The sequence below is a fragment of the Podarcis gaigeae genome, assembly GCF_964106915.1.
Source record: "Podarcis gaigeae genome assembly, chromosome: 5".
Taxonomy (NCBI): domain Eukaryota; kingdom Metazoa; phylum Chordata; class Lepidosauria; order Squamata; family Lacertidae; genus Podarcis; species Podarcis gaigeae.
In genome coordinates this window covers 40444873-40467234 of record NC_139681.1, presented here as the reverse complement: position 1 = coordinate 40467234, position 22362 = coordinate 40444873, and the positions used below count along the sequence as shown (strand labels likewise).

The window sequence follows — 22362 nt, the reverse complement described above, 5'->3', positions numbered from 1 at the left end:
GGGATCGGGTCTTATAAACATCTGTTTGTGGCTTTAAGGGGGGAAAGCAGGCAGGGCCCAGCCTGTATCTTGCCTCTCCATCCTCTGCTTTTGTTTCCACAGGCCATTGTTTCCAATTTCATGCTATCAGAGGAGCTGCATGTTTTCCTGCGTGAAGTTGTCAAATAGATAAAAGCCTAGGAGCAGGGTCACATTTAGAGGGATGGGCATGAAAAATTGGTAAAATGTATCTTGGAGCCCACCCACCAGAAGATTGCTTGGCGCAGTTCAGAAATCGGGGGAGAGTTATATGATGTTAAAAGTTGCACACATTTGGGGTTTTTTGCGGTAGGAAATAAGTGTTGAGGGAAAGATTCTAGTGATAGCAAATTCCTGCAGTTCTTGACTGAAGCTCAGGCACTAGTAAGTCATTTTGTAGCTGGACTGCTGGGGTGCAAGCCTGAAGAAACAATGTGAAAGGAAGACCTCCAATAGTATAAATCATGGGACATTATAACCACAGGTGGACAATCATATATTGACTTAATTAGCTGAGATATGAAAGGGCCCCATTCCCTCACATGCAGCTACTTTGCTCCTTTCATTCAGGTGACAAGCAGGCCGGGTTTCTTTGGTTAACCTCTAATTTCCCATTTTATCCAAACTGGGAAACTGTGTTGAATGGCTTCCAGACAGGCCAGGATATTAAGTCAAATTTAAACAATAGCTTCATATCCTAGCTTATTCAGAAGCCATCAGCCATAGTTTCCTGGTTTTGGACATAACAGGAAACTATAGTTAACCAAAAACATCTGGCTTTTTTCCAGACTCTTGTGAAATGCATTATGGCTTGTACCTATAATGATGTATTTTGCTGAGATATGATTGTCTGAATGTGGCCATATTGTTTGTTTGTTTGTTTGTTTGTTTGTTTGTTTGTTTATTATTTCGTTTACCCTGTTGTTCCTCCCAAAGGAGCCCAAGGTGGCAAACATCAAAATGTTGAAACAATACACTTTTTAATACAATACATAATGTGAGAGAGAGGCAGCACAACTTGGAGAGTTAGACCAGAAGCTACTGCTGTGTTAATGAAATCCACGGTGAGAAATAAATAATACTTTTTACATGCTCAAAGAATATTACATACATTATTTCAGGAATTGTTGTGGTAGCCTTTTAAGTAGACCTCTGTTATTGACCCCATATGAGAGGACTTAACCTGAAGATCTGTTTTGTTGTCCCGTTATGGTGAGAACTTTAAGCCCAGTAGGAGCTTCAGGAAGGCAGCTCCTCCCCACCACACTGGCTACTACTGGTGGACTGGGTAGCAATTTTAGTGTAGAATCAGCCGCCCAGAAATAATGGAATTTGCTGCTCAGGTCATCGGGGGATGCCACAAATGTACATTGTACTGCCTACTCACTTGTTTTCTCCTTATCATGAAGGCAGAGGGCGTGCAACTCATAATGTCTTATGAGTACTTCCCAGAATGCAACAGTGGCTTGACTAAACTCTAATGAATTTGTGACTACAAATGATCAAAGCTAGATTTTGCTACCCAAGGGTGGACTTGTTATGGGGCTTTGGTTTAATGGAGGAAAATGGCATGGGAGTATGCTGTGGATCTCCAGAAGAGGAGAATGAAGAGGGTCCAAGAGGCATAGATGAGTCAGACCAGGCTGTCTCCTCCTCCTGCTCTGCTCCCTGCAGATCTCCCAGGACCATAAGAGGTATGAAGGGGGCCGAGTCTCAGATTGCTTGGGAAGGACCTGGGGAAGGAGGAGGCTTAGGCAGCTGTGGGAAGGCAGGGACCTTCAGTCATCACAACTGCCTCATAGGGGCAAGATCTACCGGGAAGCGTTGCTGTTCTTTCTAGGCCTGGCCTCCTGAGTTGCCTTGTTTCTGTGAATAAAGCGTTAACTTCACTGAAGCTGTGTGATTTATTGCTGACCTGCTCACGGCACCCACTCCTGACATTCTGCCACAATGTGTGCTACAGGTGTGATTGTTTTAAAATGAATAGGTGTTGGAATTCATATAAATTCAGCCAATCCCTAGGTGCCTGTAGAGTTGCATGTTGCCCGCATGTTGTTAAAATAAGCCATCTCTCTCTTTTTTTCTGGATGTCAAAGCAGTTCAAATATTATTTGTTTTAAGTAAAAAAATATTTTTCAGTATAGAGAATAAAAAGGAAAAGATACAAAATAACATCTCATTGATTTGCAATCTTTAGTATGGTACAGTTTTCAAAAGTTTTTTTTTAAAAAATCTTAATGGAGCAAGGGACTATCTAATAAAATATTTTCAAATGAGACTAAATATTTGTAACATAAATGAGGTTTATAATGGAACACTGCAAAGCATTCAGAGATTGATTTTCAAAGTATATAAGTGTAATTGAATTCCCATGGATTATAAGTGGCAGTTCAGGGCCAAAGAGACTCTGAAAATATAACAGCATCATTATTTCTCTATGTCATATGACACTAATATGAAACTATAAATGCTGTTATTGCTGTTTAGGACTATTGCTTCATTTGTATTCTGAAGATGTGTGTACCATGTCTATGCTCTTACCTTATCTATGTTTTTAAAAGCAGTACTTGTGTCACTCTCCAGCATGACCAAGAGATGAAACCTAGGCGTGGTTATGCACATAGTGGCAGGTTCTTCTCAGGGGTTTTCCCATGAGAGCAAGATTAAGTGACTGGAATGTTGGGGACAAAATCCGCCCATCATTTCATCCCCTAAGAGACTGAGTCATGCCAACTGTGTTGTCAAATGGCACTTTTTAACTTTTTACCCTATAAGTGAGCTCACTCCTGTGAGGTAGGGCAGGGAGCTAAGGTCTGCACTTGAAGAAATAGTACTAGGGAGGACAAAATCTGCCCTGATGGAGAGAGCAATATGGATCCAAGAAGGATTGCCAGGATAAACTGGAATATGTCCAGAGGACCATGGCAAAGATGGTCAGACCACACCTGGAATACTGTATCCAGAGCTGAGCACCACAATTTAAGAAGGATGTTGACAAGTTGGAACGTGTGCAGAGAAGGGCGACCAAGAATGATAAAAGGTCTGGAAGCCCAGCCTTATGAGGAACAGTTGAAAGAGCTGGGTATGTTTAGCCTGGAAAAGAGGAGACAGAGAGGAGATATGATAGCCAAATATTTCGAGGGCTGTCACAATGGAAGGGGGACCAAGCTGGTTTTCTCCTGCTCTGGAGGAGAACCAAAGGCTTCAAGTTACAAGAAAGGAGATTCGAACTAAACATACGGAAAAGCTTTCTGACAGTAAGAGCTGTTTGACAGTGGAACAGACTCCCAGGAGAGGCTGTGGACTCTCCTTCCTTGGAGGTTTATAAGCAGAGTTCGGGTGGCCATTTGTGATGGATGCTTCAGTTGAGATTCCTGCATCAACTATGGAACTTGCTTCCGCAGGAGGCAGTGATGGTTGCCAACACAGATGACTTCAAAATACATGGAGGTTGTGGCTGTCAACAGCTACTAGCCACGATTGAGGCTATGCTCTGCCTCCATGGTCAATGGAAGTATCATTCTGAGTACCAATTGCTGGAAACCACAGGAGGGGAGAGTGCTCTGACGCTCTGTTCTTGCTTGCGGGTTTCCCACAGGCCGCTGTGAGAACAGGAAGTTAGATTTGATGGGCCCCTGGCCTGATCCGGCAGGTTCGTCTTATGTTCTTAAACTACAGACGGCGGCCATTTTGCATGTGTGTAATTGACATGTGACCGCTGACCCTTGGGTCCTTTTGGACCCAGAAATGGGCAGGACATTGGGCTTGTGCATGCTCCCGCTGACCATGTGGGGGGGCAGGAATGGAACCCCTGTGCAAAATGGCCAGCGCCTGTACAAGAACAGGGCTTTTAACCAAACTTCAGGATGTTGATAGAAGCTCCCTGGTAGTAACACGAACTGACTCAAAAGCCAATGGACTGCTCTTTGTTAGGGATTTTTAAGCAGAGGCTGGATAGGTACCTATTAGGGACGCCATAGCAGTAGATTTTCTGCATCAACAAGAGGTTGAACTAGATGGCCTTTGAGGCTTCTCCTTAACGCTATAATCCTTGGAATTTGAGTTTCCTTGTTTAAATCAGCCCTTCCTGTGCTCCCCGGAGTCTCTGTGTTGTAGTGCACAAAGACGTGTTGCAGGCCGTGTGATCCTTGCAGTCAGTAGGTGGCCACCACCATACCCAAGCAGCCAAACTGTAAATCAGACAGCCATCTCTCCCTGCCTTCGGTGTTTTCCCCTTTGCTGCCATCACTTCCATTCCTCTGTCATTGATACTAATGATGCATCTGCTGTTGCTTTCTAGTTAGGTTTAGAGGGGGGAGCAGAGGAAAGCTCCAAAGGAAGCAAAGGGAGTGTTGCGCCAAAGTTTGCCAGTTTGTTGCTTATCCAGATAGGGTCTACTGCTTTCCTCTTGAGGTCAAGTGGCATTTGCATGAGTCAGCCTTGTAAATACATGCAGATGCACATGCACACCCTCATAGAGAGACAGGCAGGCTGGCACCTTAAGAAGAAACCCAAAGCTTGATGCTGATGCCAGGGAATTTGACGGGGGAGAGGTTCTCTAGTGCTTCCACTGTTACGCTATCACTGCAGGATACATAAAGCACAGACCTGCCCTTAATCCGTGAAGAGGAGGTTGTAAGTTGCTCAAGCACTACTTTCCCCTAATGCTCTTTTGGCATGCAGCCTGCCTCAATTCTGGCAATATGCATCATTGATTAACTTCGTTTGCCTGCCTTAACTTTGACCATATTTATATTGTTTTTGTCTGTGTGGTTGTTTTTGATGGTCCGGTGCTTTGAAGGAGCAGGAAAAAATTAAAGCCCATCTTAAAACCCATTACAGCATGCTTTCTTCTTCGGTGAAAGTAAGTGAAATAAAGAAGATGGCATTAGACCCCTTTGCTCCTTGCAGGGTGGGGTGGGGTGGGGGGAAGCTTTCTGTATGTTAAACAGTCTTGTGGACATCTGGCACGATTGGTTTTAATCTGCTAGCTAAAAAGTCAGGATTAAATCTTGCTTTACACCTCTTTGTACTGCAGTCAGTAAAGTGACAGAGCTGCTTCTGAAACAATGACACTACTTATTCCACCCAATATGCCATGTGGCAGAGAAAACCCCCCCTCCCCCCCTCCTAGTACCACTTCTCCGCAAAGACAATGAAGCATCTGGTGGGCTTTTCCTGTGTCCAAGATATATTTTTGTCAGTAATTTCACTCAGCCGGCCTGCTTAGTTCTCCCCTGGTGCTACTTTTTGAGACATGGTGTGCCAAGCCCAGTGGTAAGAGGTCAAGAGGCCAAAGTGATGAATTTTTATGTGCCTGTTCCTTGTGTTTCTGCTCAGTCACGATTCTTTGCGCGCTGTGCTGCTTCTGAAAGGGAGCCACTGTGGGCAATTTGTCCTCCTGGCCTGGAGAGAATGAAGGAAGCAGATGAGTTAAAATAGCATGTATGACTTCGAACAGAGGAGCACACAAAATGTCTTCCTGCAGTGGCACAGAGCATTTCTGTCACCACTGAATGTTGGGGGGGGGGGGAGTGTCCTGAGATTTGTGGTTTCTTGGAGTCTGATCAAGTGGCAAACGCATTTAGCATCTCTCAAAAATATAGAGGAAAGAATAGCACTTCACTAGCTGTTATTGTTAAAACATGGTGCAGGGAAAACTCTGCAACCTGCTGGGGTCGATTTCTCTAAAGCTGTTTTAGCCTATTCAGCCTTCAGCTAGCAGTTGTCAACATTTTGTGTCTACTTCCTCTCCTTTCCTCCTTTCATCAGTGAAAGGTGCATTGTACCTCTCTCAAATGATGAGGGAGCAAGGTACATTGTCACTATCAAACTGTGAAAAGTTGTGTATTTTTCTAAACCCTATCCTCCTGCGCACAGAGTTTCTGCCCTGTACGTTCATCCCTTGCTTTTTGCACCTATCTGGTTGATCCTACAAAACAGGGGCCGTGGGATCTTTCAGAAGATATACAGGAGCCTACTAAATTGTAGTCTGTTTTTTGCATAATGTTGGGGATAGGTGGTAATTGCCCTGGGATAACTCTGAGGGCAGGAGGGTACATTGTATAATCATCAAAAATGCAAAAAAATTGACAGCTTTAATATCAAAATACAGTGGTACTTCGGGTTAAGAACTTAATTCGTTCTGGAGGTCTGTTCTTAACCTAAAACTGTTCTTAACCTGAGGTACCACTTTAGCCAATGGGACCTCCCACTGCCGCCGCACCACTAGAGCACAATTTCTGTTCTCATCCTGAAGCAAAGTTCTTAACCCGATATACTATATCTGGGTTAGTGGAGTCTGTAACCTGAAGCGTCTGTAACCCGAGGTACCACTGTACTCCTTTCCTAACCACAAAGCATCTTTCTGCCTGAGGTGAAGGACGAGGTCCCCATCCTCTAGCCGCTTGGCATTCCACCTACAGGTAGATGTATCTTACTTCAGCACTGGTGATGGGACAGTGTCATCCACCACACATGAGGACAGAAGGCTGGTTTAGAGGGCATGAGTTAGACCCCATGGCACAGACCGCTCTCAATGCCTTGCCGCCACCACATACTCACCAAGTTCCCTGGCTGCTTTCTTAAACAAATACTTCCATAGCAGTGCTAGAACATGCATGTTGGTTGGTTGGTTGGTTGGTTGGCATCCATCCGTCCCGGGAGACAACAGAGGAGTGCACCTTTGGGGTTTTTTAAATGTCTTTAAATTGATTTTACAGAAAGATTTATTTAAAATAAAAAGAGAGGTATGAATGTGCATGCCTAATTCTGAACATCTCACAGGTCATTGGCTAGAAAGGCAGAAATGCTTTCATTAGCTGTGAGATTTGCAATACATGAACCACCACATGGGCTAAAGAACATGGAGAGAGAGAAGAGCAATCTACCAGGGGAAGTGCCACTTTAATATATCCAGACACAGACATCCTGTTTTTGTGTGTTGTTTGCCAGTCTTGACCAATAGAATTCTTAAACTTCAGGTACCCCAGTTGTTCCTAACTGTAATAGTTGTAAGTAGTACTGCAGTATTAACACCCAGTAAACTTTCTAATGCTTTAGAACCCATCTTTAGTTCAAAGCCCGGGGGCTGAATCCGGCCCAATTGCCTTCTAAATCCAGCCCGCGGGTGGTCCGGGAATCAACGTGTTTTTACATGAGTAGAATGTATCCTTTTATTTAAAATGCATCTCTGGCTTATTTGTAGGGCATAGGATTTCGTTCATATTTTTTTTCAAAATAAAGTCCAGCCCCACACAAGGTCTGAGGGACAGTGGACCAGCCCCCTGCTGAAAAAGGTTGCTGACCCCTGGTTCAGACAATTAAAAAACATTTTCCCTTTTCAACTTTATTTTTTTGTAGGTAAATTTAAATATCATGCATGAAAAATGTGGGCAAGCTAGGATGTATTCCTGGTGGAACAAAATACCAAAGATGGCAATGCTATAAGTATGGAAACTGCAATTATATTTAAAATAGAACTGCAGTTATATAGCAAGAAATAACGTAGTGCAACCAGGCATCTGCTCATGCAGTGAGGCTTCTCCCTCCTCCTCCACACTCCCAAAATCTGTTTTGCAGGGGTTGGGGTATCTCCATAGCAGATATGGGGGCAAACAGGAGAGGAGAAACCAGAGGCCTTGTCACACAAATTGCCCGTTGGATATTATCCACAGAAGTAATGCACACAGTAGACTGAAATAAGTAAAGTAACAAGTCTACTGATTTTTATGGGTATATTCTGAGTATGACTTTGTTGATATCCCCTGATCAAGTAAAAATACTAATATCATCTGTATATATCGTAAGTAAATAAGGTTTATTTAGAGACACAAAATGAAATGACCTGTATTTATTTATTTAGTTCCAACAGAAAGAGTCAGTGCAATATTTGATTATTACACTCTTTGGCACAACTCTCTGAAGCATATTATAACTACCGAAGTAAAATAAAGCATATTCTTAATCCTTCTTTCCCTTTCCTAAATTGTCTCCCTTTGTTGAATTATATACCAGCCCAGTTCACTCGTAATGGTAAACCATAGTTAACCCAAGTCTGGAATTATAGATGAAAGGCAATCTAAAAGTACTGTTAACAGACAAATAAATAGCTAATGGTTTACCATGAATGTGTCCATCTGCTCCTTGCTAGCGCAGAGAGAGGAAGAAACATGATCTCTGGCTTAGCATTATGATCAGTAAGCGAAGAACAATTTACAGAGCAAAACAAACTACAGTCTATGTTTGGATGTAACACTAAGCCAGAGATCATGGTTTGTTTCATCTGTGCAGAGGGCTGCCCTCTGGTACTCAGTAAAACACCACACACGTTAATGGGCTATATAAATAAATAAACCTTATTCTCCCTTTGACATCTCAAAGTGGCTTACATGGGCTCCCGGTAGTCCCTCTCTCTTTCTCAGGCACTGATGAAGCCCAAAGCTGGGCTCATGCTTTGTCTTTCTTCAAACAAACCACAAGCTGTGACCAAGGTTTGTTACGTAAGAGCCTTAAGCCAAACCATGACTTCACTTCCAACAGCACAGTAGAAATCAAAGAGATTTGAAGCAATCTTGCTTTTTTACTCTGTTCCCCATCATGTTGTATGTAGTTGCTTTTTAACTGTGATTTAAAGTGGCATTATTATTATTATTATTATTATTATTATTATTATTCATTTCTATACTGCCCAAGTGGAAACAAATCCCAGAGATGCAAATGGAAGACACTACCAAGTAGTGAATGCAATATACAGCAGTCCAGTTCAGACACTACCACACATCACCAACGCCATGGGACTTCCATGCATTTTGAAATTTTTAGGAGTTCTTGAGCTTGTGCCCCCCTTCAGATGATCTCCCTCTCCCGGCTCAGAGCCTAGTCTGCAGATCCATTGTTAATATTTCAGCACAGGATATGATGTCATCATCCAGACCTGCCAGGTTGTTTGGACATGCCCAGACATTAGCGGAAGATTTTTGCTGTTGGCTTCGAATTCGAACCGTAGCCATTACAATTACAAACTTTTCAGCATCAGAACAATTCAAATTCACATTCCCGGCAAAGAAAAGGTGTGCTATCACAGCAAATCTGTTTATTGCTGTGTTCTGTAACAATGCAAACTTTTTCCATGAGGATTGGACTTCTCTGTTCTGTGTGGCACCTTTCCTTACTTTTCCCATGCCGTATAAAGCTCAGACATGGACTCTTTATCCCCACTGCCGCCCCCCTGGAAGGCAGAAATGGCAATTTTCTATAGGAAAAAGCAATTGTCTGCAATTAAACAAGAAAGCCCTGGTATTTTATTCTGATTTCTTTGTCTCACTTCTTTTCCCCCCCCAAAAGTACCCTTCAAGAGACTGTAGAAGACTGAAAAGAGCAGTGTATTTTCGTAGCGTTTTGCTTTTCCCCCCTTCTTTTTAAATACCAACAACAACAAAAAAATCCCTTCATAAGGAAGCAGGCTTGCCTTTTAAAAAAAAAACACCACGTTTCCGATAGTTTTCTGCTTGGGTGACTACGACTTTGTAGAAAGCGAAAGGAGTGGGGAGTGGGGGGGGGGAGGAATTCTCCAGATTGTATAAGAAATGAACCTTTGCCTAATCACTTGTTTGTGAATAAGGTAACTTTTTGAAAGCAACATGAGCTCTTTCTCACATTGGTCCTCAGGAGTCTCACGTTTTTATATCATCATCATCATCATCGCTGCCACCACCATTATTCTTTTGGAGCAAGGCTGAAGTTGCGAGATATAAAGCAGTTCCTGGGGGCAGGGGGTGGGGAGGGGGGGAATGTTCCCAAGCAGATGCCTTTAAGAGACAGAAATCATGAATTTCTTGAATTGCGACCACTCTGGGGGTGGCTACAATGACTTTTCGGCAGTGACAGTAACTCTGCCTTGTCTCTGGGAGCCCTTCTTCGGCCCATTCACTACGGAAAGCTGCTTAAATGCACTTAAGCGCATTAGCATTTGGATGCTCGGGGACCACATTGACCCTCATTTGGAAGGTTTAAATGAGTGAAAGATGGAGCGATTTGTTAGGGCTTTAGAAAACCAGCTTTGGAGAGCAGCGGGTTTTCCGCTTTGGTTTGTTCGGGTGCTTGTTCTAATCTGGTGTGCTGTTTAAAGGCGACCAGACTGATTTGTGACACATGAGTCCAAAGAGCTATTTTTTGGGGGGAGCTTGACCTGATTAGCTAATTTGTGCTTTGAATTTCAATGGTCGGCATCAGAAGTGGGCAGGGGGGGGCGGCGGCTCACTTTTGGGAATGGCTTGGCGGGGGATTACCTCACTGGTAACTGCATACAGACACAGATGGCAAAATGTTAATTACTTGTCAAAAGAGACAAAATGGGGTATGAGGCAAATTGTGAGGATGTGTGGAAAAAGTGATTAGCTGGGGGTTAAAGAGGAGGGGGGAAAAAGCAATGGCTGCCTCCATTGGCTTGGTGTTCCCTACCTTACCTTTCCCTTCTCTGCCTGTGTTCCCCATAACACAATCTCATTAACTGAGAAACCTTTTTAGCTTGTTTTCAAACGTCTGACCTAGGCAGGACATCATTCTTCCAAGACATGACCCTTTTAAAATCTAGCCTGTGCAGGTTCCTATTGGTTACTCCAGTGTAACAGCACAATAGTTTCTAGGTGGAAGAACTCAGAATCTGAAAGCGACTAGAAGTTCCCACAGATTGCTTTGTTGTATCTATGTGGAGCCAAAGGAAAAAGAGAGTTAGCTTTCAAATTCATACCGCCAAGAAAAAAAAGAAAGTGTATTTCTTTTATACTGCACTTGGAAAGCTAAAATGGTTTTTGTTTTTAAGATCCCAAATTCATGGAGTTTGTTGCGATAAAAGAGTAAAGGAGGCAGATCTGTTGCTGCTTGCTTACCTGTCTTGGATTCCAAAGACATCACTAGGGCTAGTCACCATAATAATAAAAAAACACCAGGGTTTTCTGTATCGGTTTGGGGGGAAATCATGTCTCAGTGGTAGAGCACATATTTTTTCATGAAAGTTCAGTTTCTACCATTTCCGGATAAAATTGTCAGATGACAGGAAGGACCTGTGCTTGAGACCCTGGAGAGCCTATCAGAGTAAGCAATGTTATGGACAATTAGTTGGACCTGGTAGAAGGCAAGTTCCCCTGTTCCTCTTAGGATGGTTGTGGGTCAGGGGATACCCAGAGCACTTATTATCAGGACAGTGATTCTCAACCCATGTCACCCTGAGCCTCCTCAAGTTTTAAAGACGCTTAAGGAACTCCCAACTCAAAAGCCAAGTGGCATCTGAGGGCAGCTTCTGTTGTTAACATAGGAGCACTGGGCAGAAGATGCTTTCTGCACTCAAAATGTAACATCCTAAACAGGGATGCATGCATTTTCCTTTGTGGGCTTTTGCAGGAATTGTACCCTTCCCTGAAACACATCCATCCTGCTTTAGGAGAGCGGTCCAGCTTCCCATTTTGGTACTTTCTATCCTACAAATCTGGTTGTTCTTCCAAACTGCCTTTTCAGAATCAAAGCAAAGGATTGGTGAAATTTCTCACATAGCTGGGGAATAAATATGCTAGTATAAAAGATTATGAAGTTCTCCTAACTGTAAGAGAACAATTAACGTATGTGTTGTTGTAAGCAGAAACTGTGTTATCCTATCTATAAATTGTGTTCTTGAATTTTACAAATGATCATCTGATTTTTGTGTGGGAGCAAAGGAGCAGTAAAGAAGGTTACTCCTTTTTTCTTCTTCTTCTTTTTTGACTGAGTTGAAATTGGGACTCTGGTGGGAGCCAACAGTAGTCATATTCAGAACAGACACATTGCAATAAATGGACCTACTCAGATTAAAGTTGCCTGTTACTCTGTAGCTTCAACTAACATTTTGCAAAGGAGGTGGAATTCTTCTGTGTCGTGTCGTATTAAAAATGTTTTAACAAACAAATCTTTCTTTCTTTTCTCCCTCTCTTTGTGAATGCTTCCCTTTAACAGACACTTTGTGCAAAGGCTACAATGCAGACTGTCCGGGCTGCCGACACTAATGAAGTAGTCAAGCTTATATTCCGTGAATCCGATAATGACCGAAAGGTACGTAACAAAATGCAGTCCTTGACACTGAAGAGAGCACAGATATAACTGAACATCCCCCACCCAGTTTACATTCTAGATTCCAAGGAACAAAAAACACTTGCTGACTTCAGTGGAATAAATAAGCCCATTTAGTTACAAAAACGTTTGTCTAATTTTGAATTCTGGGCAATTGAGGAGCCACATTATTCAGTGACTGGTCTTCCCTCAATAGTCTGGGTTCTCAGCCTTGAATTATTGATATTTGTTGAATCCCAATAAAACCCAAGGAGTCAAGATTCCATACTTTGAAACATCACTTGACAATTTTCTGCAACAGAGCACACGACATCTGTACTTCTAAGGCGAATATGTCAAGAGCAGAATATACGGGGTTGTATCCAGTGCCGCTATTCTGTTCACACAACTGACCTGCATGCGCAATGGAACTTCTGCCCACTTTGGGAACCACTGGATTAGAGTATTGAATCCTGAGATTCTAGGATTCAAAGGCCCACTCAGCCATGAAGCCCTCTGGATGTCATTTGGCCAGTCTCTGACTCTTAGCCAAACCTACCTCACAGAGTTGTTGTGAGGGAAAATTGGAAGGCGGAAGAAGAACCATGTACAGCACCTCGAGTTCCTGGGGGGAAAATGTGGAAGATAAATGTAATCATAGTAATAGTGGGGCAGTTTTAGATTTATAGTACCGGCATCCCACCCACTTATAGACGTTCTGCTTCTACGCGGCCGCTTTTACGTGGGATGCCGTGAGATAAACAAATCAATTGAAACAGTGCGCCTTCCCCCATTCAGGGCCACTGCCTGGAAGTCACTCTCAGCCTCTTGTTCACTGCAGTGGGAGGGCAGTGGCTCCGAGTGAGGGAAGGCTTGGGACAAGCCGGTCAGCAGCCCTGAGCGGCTTCCAGACAGCAGCCCTGGTGGCACACAAGTCTCTCTTTCTCTCTTTCTCCTCCCTGCACACACTCCCTATTCAAGTGGGGTGCTCCCCACTTTACGCAGTTTCAGTGATGCGTGCAGGGGCCTGAAATGTAACCCCCACGTAAGCGAGGGACACCTGTACTGTCTCCAACCCCCACCCCACCCCATTTACTGGATTTTACATGGGTTTTATATTGATTTATGCTTCTTGTGCTGGCGTTTAAGTTGACCTGCTGCTGATTTTTGGTGTTGTTGGTTGATTTTAGGTAGTATCCAATGGTGTCCCTCACCCTGAAGGAAGGCTTTTTGATCCAGTGGAGGCTTCTGTAAGTGGAATGGGGGCACCCCACCCCTACCCCGCAGCTCCACCACATGGGGGGGCCACATGAGAGCAGGCATTGGGTGGAGGCCACAGGGGGGAGGGGAAATCAGCTCACTTAACAAATAACTGTAGCCCCCAGTAGATCAAAGAGCCTTCCATCAGCATGGGGGAAACCCACTTGTGATCTTTGAAGTTGATATATATATATATATATATATCTGCCCAGACTTAGTTGGTGGCTGGTATAGAACTTGTAATTAATATCTAACTAACCAACCAACCAACCAGCACCCATCTAAGAACTACTTCTCACATTCATTTCTCCCAGTGCAAGTATAGTGGCATGTATGAAAATATTTGTAATCCTTCTCCTAGGGATGTCCCAAGAATATCGGCTTCCTGCATCCAATTGCTGACTAGCAAGTTTATGGAGAGAAGTTGCATAACACCTCCTATAGTGTTGGGTTTTGGGTGGGGAGGGGAAGCACAATGTGAGAAGGGCCCTATGTATCCTAAAATTATGTTGACCCTCCCCTTATTAAGAAATAATAGTAATAATTTTATTACTTATACTCCACCCATCTGGCTAGGTTTCCCCAGCCATTCGAGGTGCCTTACAGAACATATAAAAACATTGCCAAACATTAAAAAAACTTCCTGATACAGGGCTGCCTTCTGGTGTCTTTATCTCCTTGACACATCCGAAGGGAAGGTGTTCTACAGGGAGGGCGCCACTACCGAGAAGGCCCTCTGCCTGGTTCCCTGTAGCTTAGTGTCTTGCAGTGAGGGAACCAGCAGAAGGCCCTCGGTGCTGGACCTCAGTGTTTTGGCTGAGCGATGGGGGTGGAGATGCTCTTTCAGGTATCATGGGCTGAGGCCGTTTAAAGTTCAGCACAAATACTTTGAATTGTGCTCAGAAATGTACTGGTAGCCAGTGAAGATCCTTTAGGACCAGTGTTTTATGGTCCCAATGGCCGCTCCCAGTCACCAGTCTAGCTGCCACATTCTGGATTAGTCCTAGTTTCTGAGCTACATTGTTCTTAAGGCTTTGTATGTTTGCTTTGGTTGGTGGAGGGGAGGTTGTTGTTGTTTCGTTTGTTTGTTTTGCTTCAAAAAGTCAGAAGGAGTCTTGATTTAATGGTGAAGAAAACAGGGATTGAGAAACACAATTTGGGAGAATGCCCTTGTTAATGCCCATGTGAAACTATCATTTTTAAAATACTTTACAAGCTCTCTTTCTTCTTCTTTTCCAGGTTATGCTACAATTAGAAAAGAAACTCTTTGACTATTTTAATCAAGATGTTTTTAGAGATAACAATGGCACTGCGGTGAGTTTCCAGCTGTACAATTGCATCTTATAAATGTAACGCTTTGCTCTTGAACCCTGGATGCTCCAAGGAATATGACTATGCATAGCATGGAAAGCATTAATGTCTCTGACATGAGTTAATTTTATTTGTTGGTTTTTTATTTTTACATTTCTATGAAATGAGCTCACAACCTTTTGAAATTCAATTCAAAGACAAGCAAGCTAAACAGTTTCAAATGAGTAAAATTACATGTGCAAAACCACCGCACTTTCCCAAGTTCACATGGAAAACTTGAGTTCTGATTCCTTTTTTTAAAACCGAATTATGGGTTTCCTTATGGTTTAAACTCTGGTACAACAAATCACAACTTACCTTGTCATGTTCGTAGAATTTGTGTTCCTAAGGTTCTAAGCTTTTCTCCCCTAAAATGCTGGATCTTTTTTCAGGTTGCCGCTGAGTATTTCAAAGCAACAGTTGCCAAATTTTAAGCACCTTTTCTTTTTAGATTTGACAAAAGACCCATGTATTTTGTACATAAGTTACTTGCTCCAGGAACAGCTGATATGGTGATGGGGGGGGAGCTGCAGAGGCAATCTAATACTCCTGCTGGTGCACTCGTGCAACCCCCACCTCACTTCCACCCTTGCCCACCCACTGTCCAGGTAAGCCACTGTTTCTCAAACTTTAAGTCTCCAGCTGGACTACATCTCCCATCATCCCTGACCCCTGGTCCTGCTAGCTAGGAATAATGGGAGTTGTAGTCCAACAACGGCTGGGGACCCAGATTTGAGAAACACTGAGGTAAGCAGTAGCCTTGCCAGGGTTAGCAAGGCAGCTCTGTGGCACCACCCTGGCTGCTCTTGCTGTACATTCATTCTCTGAGATAGTTTGAATGTGTTACTGAATCCTAGGCTAGCACCACAAAGGGCAACCTCAGTATCTCACACGCCTTCCTCTGACATAACTATGTGGGGGAGCATGGAAGCTTTTTCTTCCGTTTTCAATCAATCACAATCCCAACCCAACAAACTCTGGTTTCACTGTGGTTTGTTGAAACGAGACCATTTTCAACCATGGTTTATAAAGCTGTGGCAACAAACCACAGTTGAAAATCACAGTTTAGGGTTTAGGAAATAAGTCCCATTGAGTTCAGTAGGACTTAACTCCCTGTTCAGTGGGTAAATGGGGATGCAGATTTCACTTGATTGTGCTCAAGGTTAAAGCTTTGAATTCCTTTGAGATTACTAGGACTCAAATATATTGGCCTTTTTGAAGGAAAATTCATGATGCAACAAATGGTTAAAATATTTAATTCTGTTCTACACATCCACCTCTCTTCCCCTATTCTTCCTAATGTCTCAACAAATGAAACCGATTTGTAAAAAAAAAGAAGTTACATGGGGGGGACGAGAGAGAGACATTGCACATACCTTTGTAAATCAAGAAAATCTTTAATAAAAATAGATTTTTTAAAAAATCTGTTCTACACACAAAGACATAGGCTCATCAAACCTCATATATGTTTACTATCTTCATTTCGTCTCTCATTTGACATAGTGTTAAGGGTAGCATGAACAGAATGTAACAGAGTGTAACAGAATCATAGCCTGTTACTACTTGGGGGGGACCTATTATTATCAGAAACCATAGAAGAATCAAATAACAGTGACACCTTGGAAAGGTTTTTCACATTTGCAGATCTTTCTTGTTGCGTTTGTGGCCCCCAACACCAGCTGGTATAAATTAACAATGCTTATTGTAAGCCACAAACCTCAATAGTATTGATGTTTGCAGCAGTAAATCTGACTAATAAGGAGATCTACTGCACAAACTAATTTCTTAGAATATCCGGTACTGCTAGGGATGTTCATTTATTTCATTTTTTTATCAATATGAAGACAGGGATACCTTTCACCACATAAGAATGCAATCCTCCTTGTCAGTTGCCATTTCTTTATACAGTGGTACCTTGGTTTTCGAACAGAATGCATTCTGGGAGTCCATTCGACTCCCATAACTGTTCAAAAATCAAAGTGCGGCTTCTGATTGGTTGCAGGAGCGTCCTGCAGCCAATCGGAAGCCACACCGGACTGGATAGCTTCTGAAAATAATTCGAAAACCGGAACATGCACTTCTGGGTTTCGATCGTTTGGGAGCCAAGGTGTTCGGCTTCCAAGGTACGACTGTACAGTAATATCATGCCAAAGGATTTCTGTTTTATCTTTGCATATATTAATACATATGCCATTCCTATCTTGTTCTTACACTGATTGAATCAGGGCTCCTTCGGTCTTCAAGCATGAATGACTATTGTACACATAATCACATTTTGGAGCTGTATACTGGGCTTTGTTGGTGCTGTGGCTTTGAAGGTAGTGAAAGTGCAGATTAACTGGGGTAACTACACAGCAATTGGGGGGAGGGGTTCCCAAATCAGAAGGTGGTTCTTCGAAGCAGATTGAGCCCCATCAACACTTTATATATCTAGAAATAGTGCAGTGGCTCCTTGCATTGCTCCTCTGAAATTGCTCCAGCTGGAATTGACCTGGGCTTCTTAGAATACCGTACAGGATGCATATATGTTGTGCAATAGATGTGTATTCCATGTGATGGCATACATCAGCTTTCATCATCGGTTTTGAACTACAGTTCCCATCGTCCCTGACCAGCTGGACCTGATGGGAGCTGTAGACCAAAGGGCATCAGGCTGGGGAAGACCGGTGTATGCTGTGGGTACCATATATCTCTGAAGGGAAACTTCTTTGCTAGTCCAGTTTCCTCCTCCAATCCATTTTAGAAAAGCCTGGCTACATGAGCTGTTTGTTATTTTGGGGCGTATTGAATCCCATTCCTCACCGCTGCACACTTGATGGTTTATAGACTTATTCCAGGACGATGCAGATGATCCTTGAGATGTTTGACTTCTTCTCCCATCACCCCAGCCAGCTTGGCCAATCGACAGGGGTTATAGGAACTGCAGTCGAGCAACATCTGGAGGGCCACAGGCTCGTCACCCTTGATGTACAGGAAATATTGATAGGAATAGCAATCCAATGTGTTCCGCCTTTGGCCTTTTACCCTACCCATTCAGACATGTGCACATCTGTCACTGAAGGATGATAGGCAGGCAGAGAGCTGAAGCAACATACTAGCCTCTGAACTGCCCCCTGCCATGGAGCTCTTAACATTCTACCTATTTAGAAGTCGACAGTCATATCTGGAGATGAGGAGCCTGCTAGCGTGATCTCCCCATTATGGGTGAGGAGATACATAAGGGCACAGTCCTAGGACAGTGGACTGTGAGTGCCGAGGGACTCGTAGACCTTGAGTCCCTGTTAAATATATGAGTATATAAAAAGTAATGGGCATTGGCCGTCTGCTTATACAGATAATTCCCTCTGCATGGAAGGTATGGGGAATTCATGGCCATTATGTAAAAGCTATACTTCAGCGCATAATTTTCAACATAGTGCTATCTCACTAGAAATACTAGCAGCCATAAATAAACAATGAAAAAACCCCAGCTTTCCTCTTTTGATGTATCATATGTGTGTTTCAGTTTATTTTTTAAAGCAACTCGAAAGATTATAATTATATTTGTGCAGTATTTCAGTACCATTTTTTTAATAAAGAAAAGAGGGTGGATGGTGCTAAAGATGATCATTCCTGTTTATGGCAGTTCTTGGCATTCCAGCAGCATTCTGAGCCTCGGTTGGGTTAATTTCCCATGCATGGCTCTTCTCACGTTTGCTCTCAAAGACACAGGCAGGCAGGCAGGCCACTTTAGAACATTATATTTCAAAATCTGTTGCCGTTTCATTTACGCACCGGGAAGCAGGAAATCTTCCAGATCAAGAATGGAAGAAAAAGATAAATGATATAATGAGCCATTGGAGATAATCTAATCTTCATGGTCTAGTTAAACACGCAGCACCATGATCACTAAAAACAAACTACCTATCTAAAAGGATAAATGTCCCTGGGCCAAATTCAACCCAAAAAATCCATCGCATCCTTCATCACCCACCAGCCTTGTACCAGCCTGACAGGAATTTAATTCAAGCTGGCTCCTGAAAATAATTATTGTATTTTAAGAGTAGTAATCATTGGTCGGGACATGATTGAATGTGTCCATGCCTATTGACTTTTTCTATGATTTATAGCTTTGTTTAGTCGATATTCCCATCGAAATTGTATAATTAATTATAAGTGGGGCTGTCAGGTCTGCAGGATGGAGTGCCCTGATGAGTATTTGGGAAGATTAAATTTTCCTTAGCTATACCAACGCAAGGCTTGGGAATTTTCACAGCAATATGGCTGTTGGATAGAGATGTTTTCTTATGTGTATAGCAACTGCTTGAGCTCAAGATCCATTGATTTTCTTCAGAGCCACCTTTTTTTTATCAGTGTGGTGTCTCTTCAGCAACAGTGGAATTTGTGCAGATGTGACAACACCTGACATATATTTATTATCAACAGGCTACTTTATCATTGTCCATACACTGTTATCTCTTCTTTTTTTACATCGTAATCCAGAAGAAAAATTATTTTAAAAGGTGTAGAAATGGCTAGCACGCTTGTGAAAAATCTGAAATACATGCAAATAACTAGTTCAACAGAAATACTCTATGATTTCTATTCAGAGCTGCATTTTCCTTAGAGCTGATCCTGTATTTTTCTTTTTCTTTTTTCTTCTCATGACAATAATCTGCTGCCTGTTCACCAGCCTTTTAAGCCTATGGGGCCATTTGGATTTTTAATCAGATTCCATTTGGCTAGCACCGTAGCCCTAATGCACTAACTTGGAAATTACTTTCATAGCTTTAGAAACTGGACTTTGTATAGATGAGACAACAACTGACAAATAATTCATTATCAGCAGGCTACCTTATCATTGCCCATACACTATTATCTCTTCTTTTTTTAACATCACATTCCCGAAGAAAAAATACTTTAAAAGAAATACTCTCTCAGAAACCAGTGGTGGGTGCCACCCTTTTCCAAAGCTTAATTCTTACGTGGGAGAAAAAGGTAACCCCCCTTAGCAGCTTTTGGGCAAGGTGGCAGTGAGTGGGGAGGCCCTAGAGCCTTTTTAGGCAGCAGAGGATTACCTCAAAGGCACCATTGTTCTCATGGGCACCACGTTGGGAAGTTCTGCTATATACACTTGCATAAGGATAAGTCTTGTTGAACTGAGTCAGACTTACTTCTGAGTAGACATGCATAGGATTACAATGTAAGACAAAAAGAAAAATACTTAGGGCCTCAGTAATTTAACAGTGCAATCTTTACAATACTTAGCAAAAGTAAGTCCTACTTAATTCAGTGGGGTTTACTCGAAAATAAGCAGGGTTAGGATTACAGCCTCATGCAAATTCCCCATGAAAACAAGCAGTAAAACTGTGTTTGGAGTTAAATTGCTGGCTAACTGGTGAAATTTGTTGCCCTTCCAGAGTAATTCTACATTGTATATAGCTTGTGTAAGCAAAAGAAACTGGGAAGAAATAGACGTAAACTGAGGCAAATTTATCCTTGGATTGTTATAGTATACGAGTTTCTAACACCCCCCTGCAAAGAACACAGCTGAGATACATAGGTTTAGAAACTGCTCCATTTAATTCTAAATTATAGCTTTATATATGCTATGACTGGGAGCTGCACCCACCATGGGAAGCAGGAAGTAGGTTAGTATCTAGGCTGCACTCCAGAGAGTTTGCTAGAACTGAAGAAGAGCAGAGTTCGATGCTTGTGGTCTCCAGAAGGATGTAACACCTGCATGCATCCATTTTCCTCCAATGCAGATTGCACCAGGGCCTGATTCCCACAAGCGTATCCACACCTTTGAGATGATACGGGGAAATATTCTGCAGTTGTGGTCTGTGGTAGCCCTTTCACACATACAAGGCATCACCTTAAGTCAGAGTTACTGAGTAGTGAGCCAAACATGTGCCTCAGTTTCCTGAGCCCTCAGCTGCTGATAACCTTAAGATTAGGGGTAACTGCAGAATCCAATTCCAGCCCAGTTTTTGAAATTCTACTGTGTCTGATAATTCTTATCAGCACAGAACTCAAACTATACAAATCTGTTATTGATATACAATTCCAGAACTTTGCAAGCTAGGTGAGAAGAGATTTGTGCTCCTCCTCCTATCTGTTTGTAGTAACCGCCAAGTAAATGGTTCTTGCTTTTGTATTTGTTTTTTTAAAAAAGTTGTTTTTTAAATGAACTTTACCGCTGCCACAACACACTCACACACAAAAACCAATTTTTCTTTTATGGTTTTTGTCTGTGGAACTGCGCATTAGGGCAATTGTGCAGCGTTTTAGTGAAATTGGACATGCCCACATGTGCAAAATGCATTCCAAAGTCCTGCTGAAATTCAACCAGGGTGTAACCAAAGATATGTTACAATCTTGGAACAATTACAAAGCAGAACTGAAAGGATCCAATCATGACTCATCCAGATTTAAGATTAACCTTCAGAATATGAGTCAAGTGGTATTTTACTGGGCATGACATGATTCACATCTTTAGCCCAGGAAAAATAAGCAAATGAAGAAGTACAGTGCATTCTGCAACTGACATTCATTTAGAACACAGGGCATGGATTTACAACAGGGGTGAGGAACCTCCAGCTTGTAAGCGTAATCTGCCTTGTCAGGCTTCCCCATTTAGCACGGTAAGCCAAGTTTAGAGCAAGCCATACCCACCTGTCCTACATTTGGCACAAGCGTCAGGCAGTTAAAGACAGACCTTCGTCAAAAGGAGCTTTGCAGGCACCGCCACTTGACAGTGCCTGCAAAGCCCCGTTGCTCTGTGGTTCCCTAGCACCTAACAACCAACTGAGAAGCGCTGCACAAGGGACTTTTATTCCTCCTTCCAGTAGTTTCATCACCCTCTCTAGTAGCCTGAGAGAATACAGCCATGGCTTATTCCTGATATTAAATTCCCCTTATTTCCTATCTGAAAGTATGTCTGACAGTTTGACTGACTTTCTCATATGGGCCCATAATCCTTTCTAATCTTTGGCTTTAACTGTTGACCATATCTGGAACATGGTGTTTGATCTGCTTGCCGATCATTCAAGAGAAGAGTATGCTTCTGATCGTTGAGCCTTATTCTCGTCATTCGTTTTCTTAGCATTTGCTGTATCTACGCCTCTGTCTCCTGATTCATGTGGTACACCTATCAGTTCCGATTGCCCTTCTGTTTAGAGTGTGACTCTTTGAAATTTGCTTGGAAAAATATTGTCTGTTGGCACCAAAGAAGATGCAGGAGTCATAAAAATAAAGAGAATTGAACCCCACCCTGGGGTTGCTGTGGTCTCACAGGATGACCTGAGAGAAAAGTTCAGACAGAAAGGATTGGAAAGGTGGAGCTAGAAGGGCTGAATTTCCTATTTTGAAGGCATTTATAATTCTTGCTGGCTCCTTGGTAAAAACTGAGCTGAGTTCATTTTTAATGAGCCAGTTAGTATACATGTGTGTTGCTGGTTGGATGAAATAATACAGTGGTGCCCCGCAAGACGAAAAACTCGCTAGACGAAAGAGTTTTCCGTCTTTTGAGGTGCTTCGCAAGACGAATTTCCCTATGGGCTTGCTTCGCAAGACGAAACGTCTTGCGAGTTCTTGCGCGTTTTTCCCCCTTTTTCCCCCTTTTTCTAAGCCGCTAATAGCCGCTAAACCCCTAATAGTGCTAATCCGCTAAGC

At 42.6% G+C, this 22362-nt stretch overlaps 1 protein-coding gene across 4 annotated transcripts in view; it reads left to right on the top strand.

Annotated features, from left to right (window-relative positions):
• INPP5A (inositol polyphosphate-5-phosphatase A) overlaps nucleotides 1–22362 on the top strand; it is a 239861-nt gene that overhangs the window by 181858 nt on the left and 35641 nt on the right. For 3 of the 4 annotated variants that reach the window (XM_083741100.1, XM_083741101.1, XM_083741102.1), the window contains 3 exons: nucleotides 12004–12099; nucleotides 13287–13346; nucleotides 14596–14670. In XM_083741100.1, coding sequence (XP_083597226.1) covers nucleotides 12004–12099; nucleotides 13287–13346; nucleotides 14596–14670 — 231 coding nt within the window. The remainder of the gene's footprint in view (nucleotides 1–12003; nucleotides 12100–13286; nucleotides 13347–14595; nucleotides 14671–22362) is intronic. The other variant, XR_014564893.1, reaches the window with a different exon arrangement.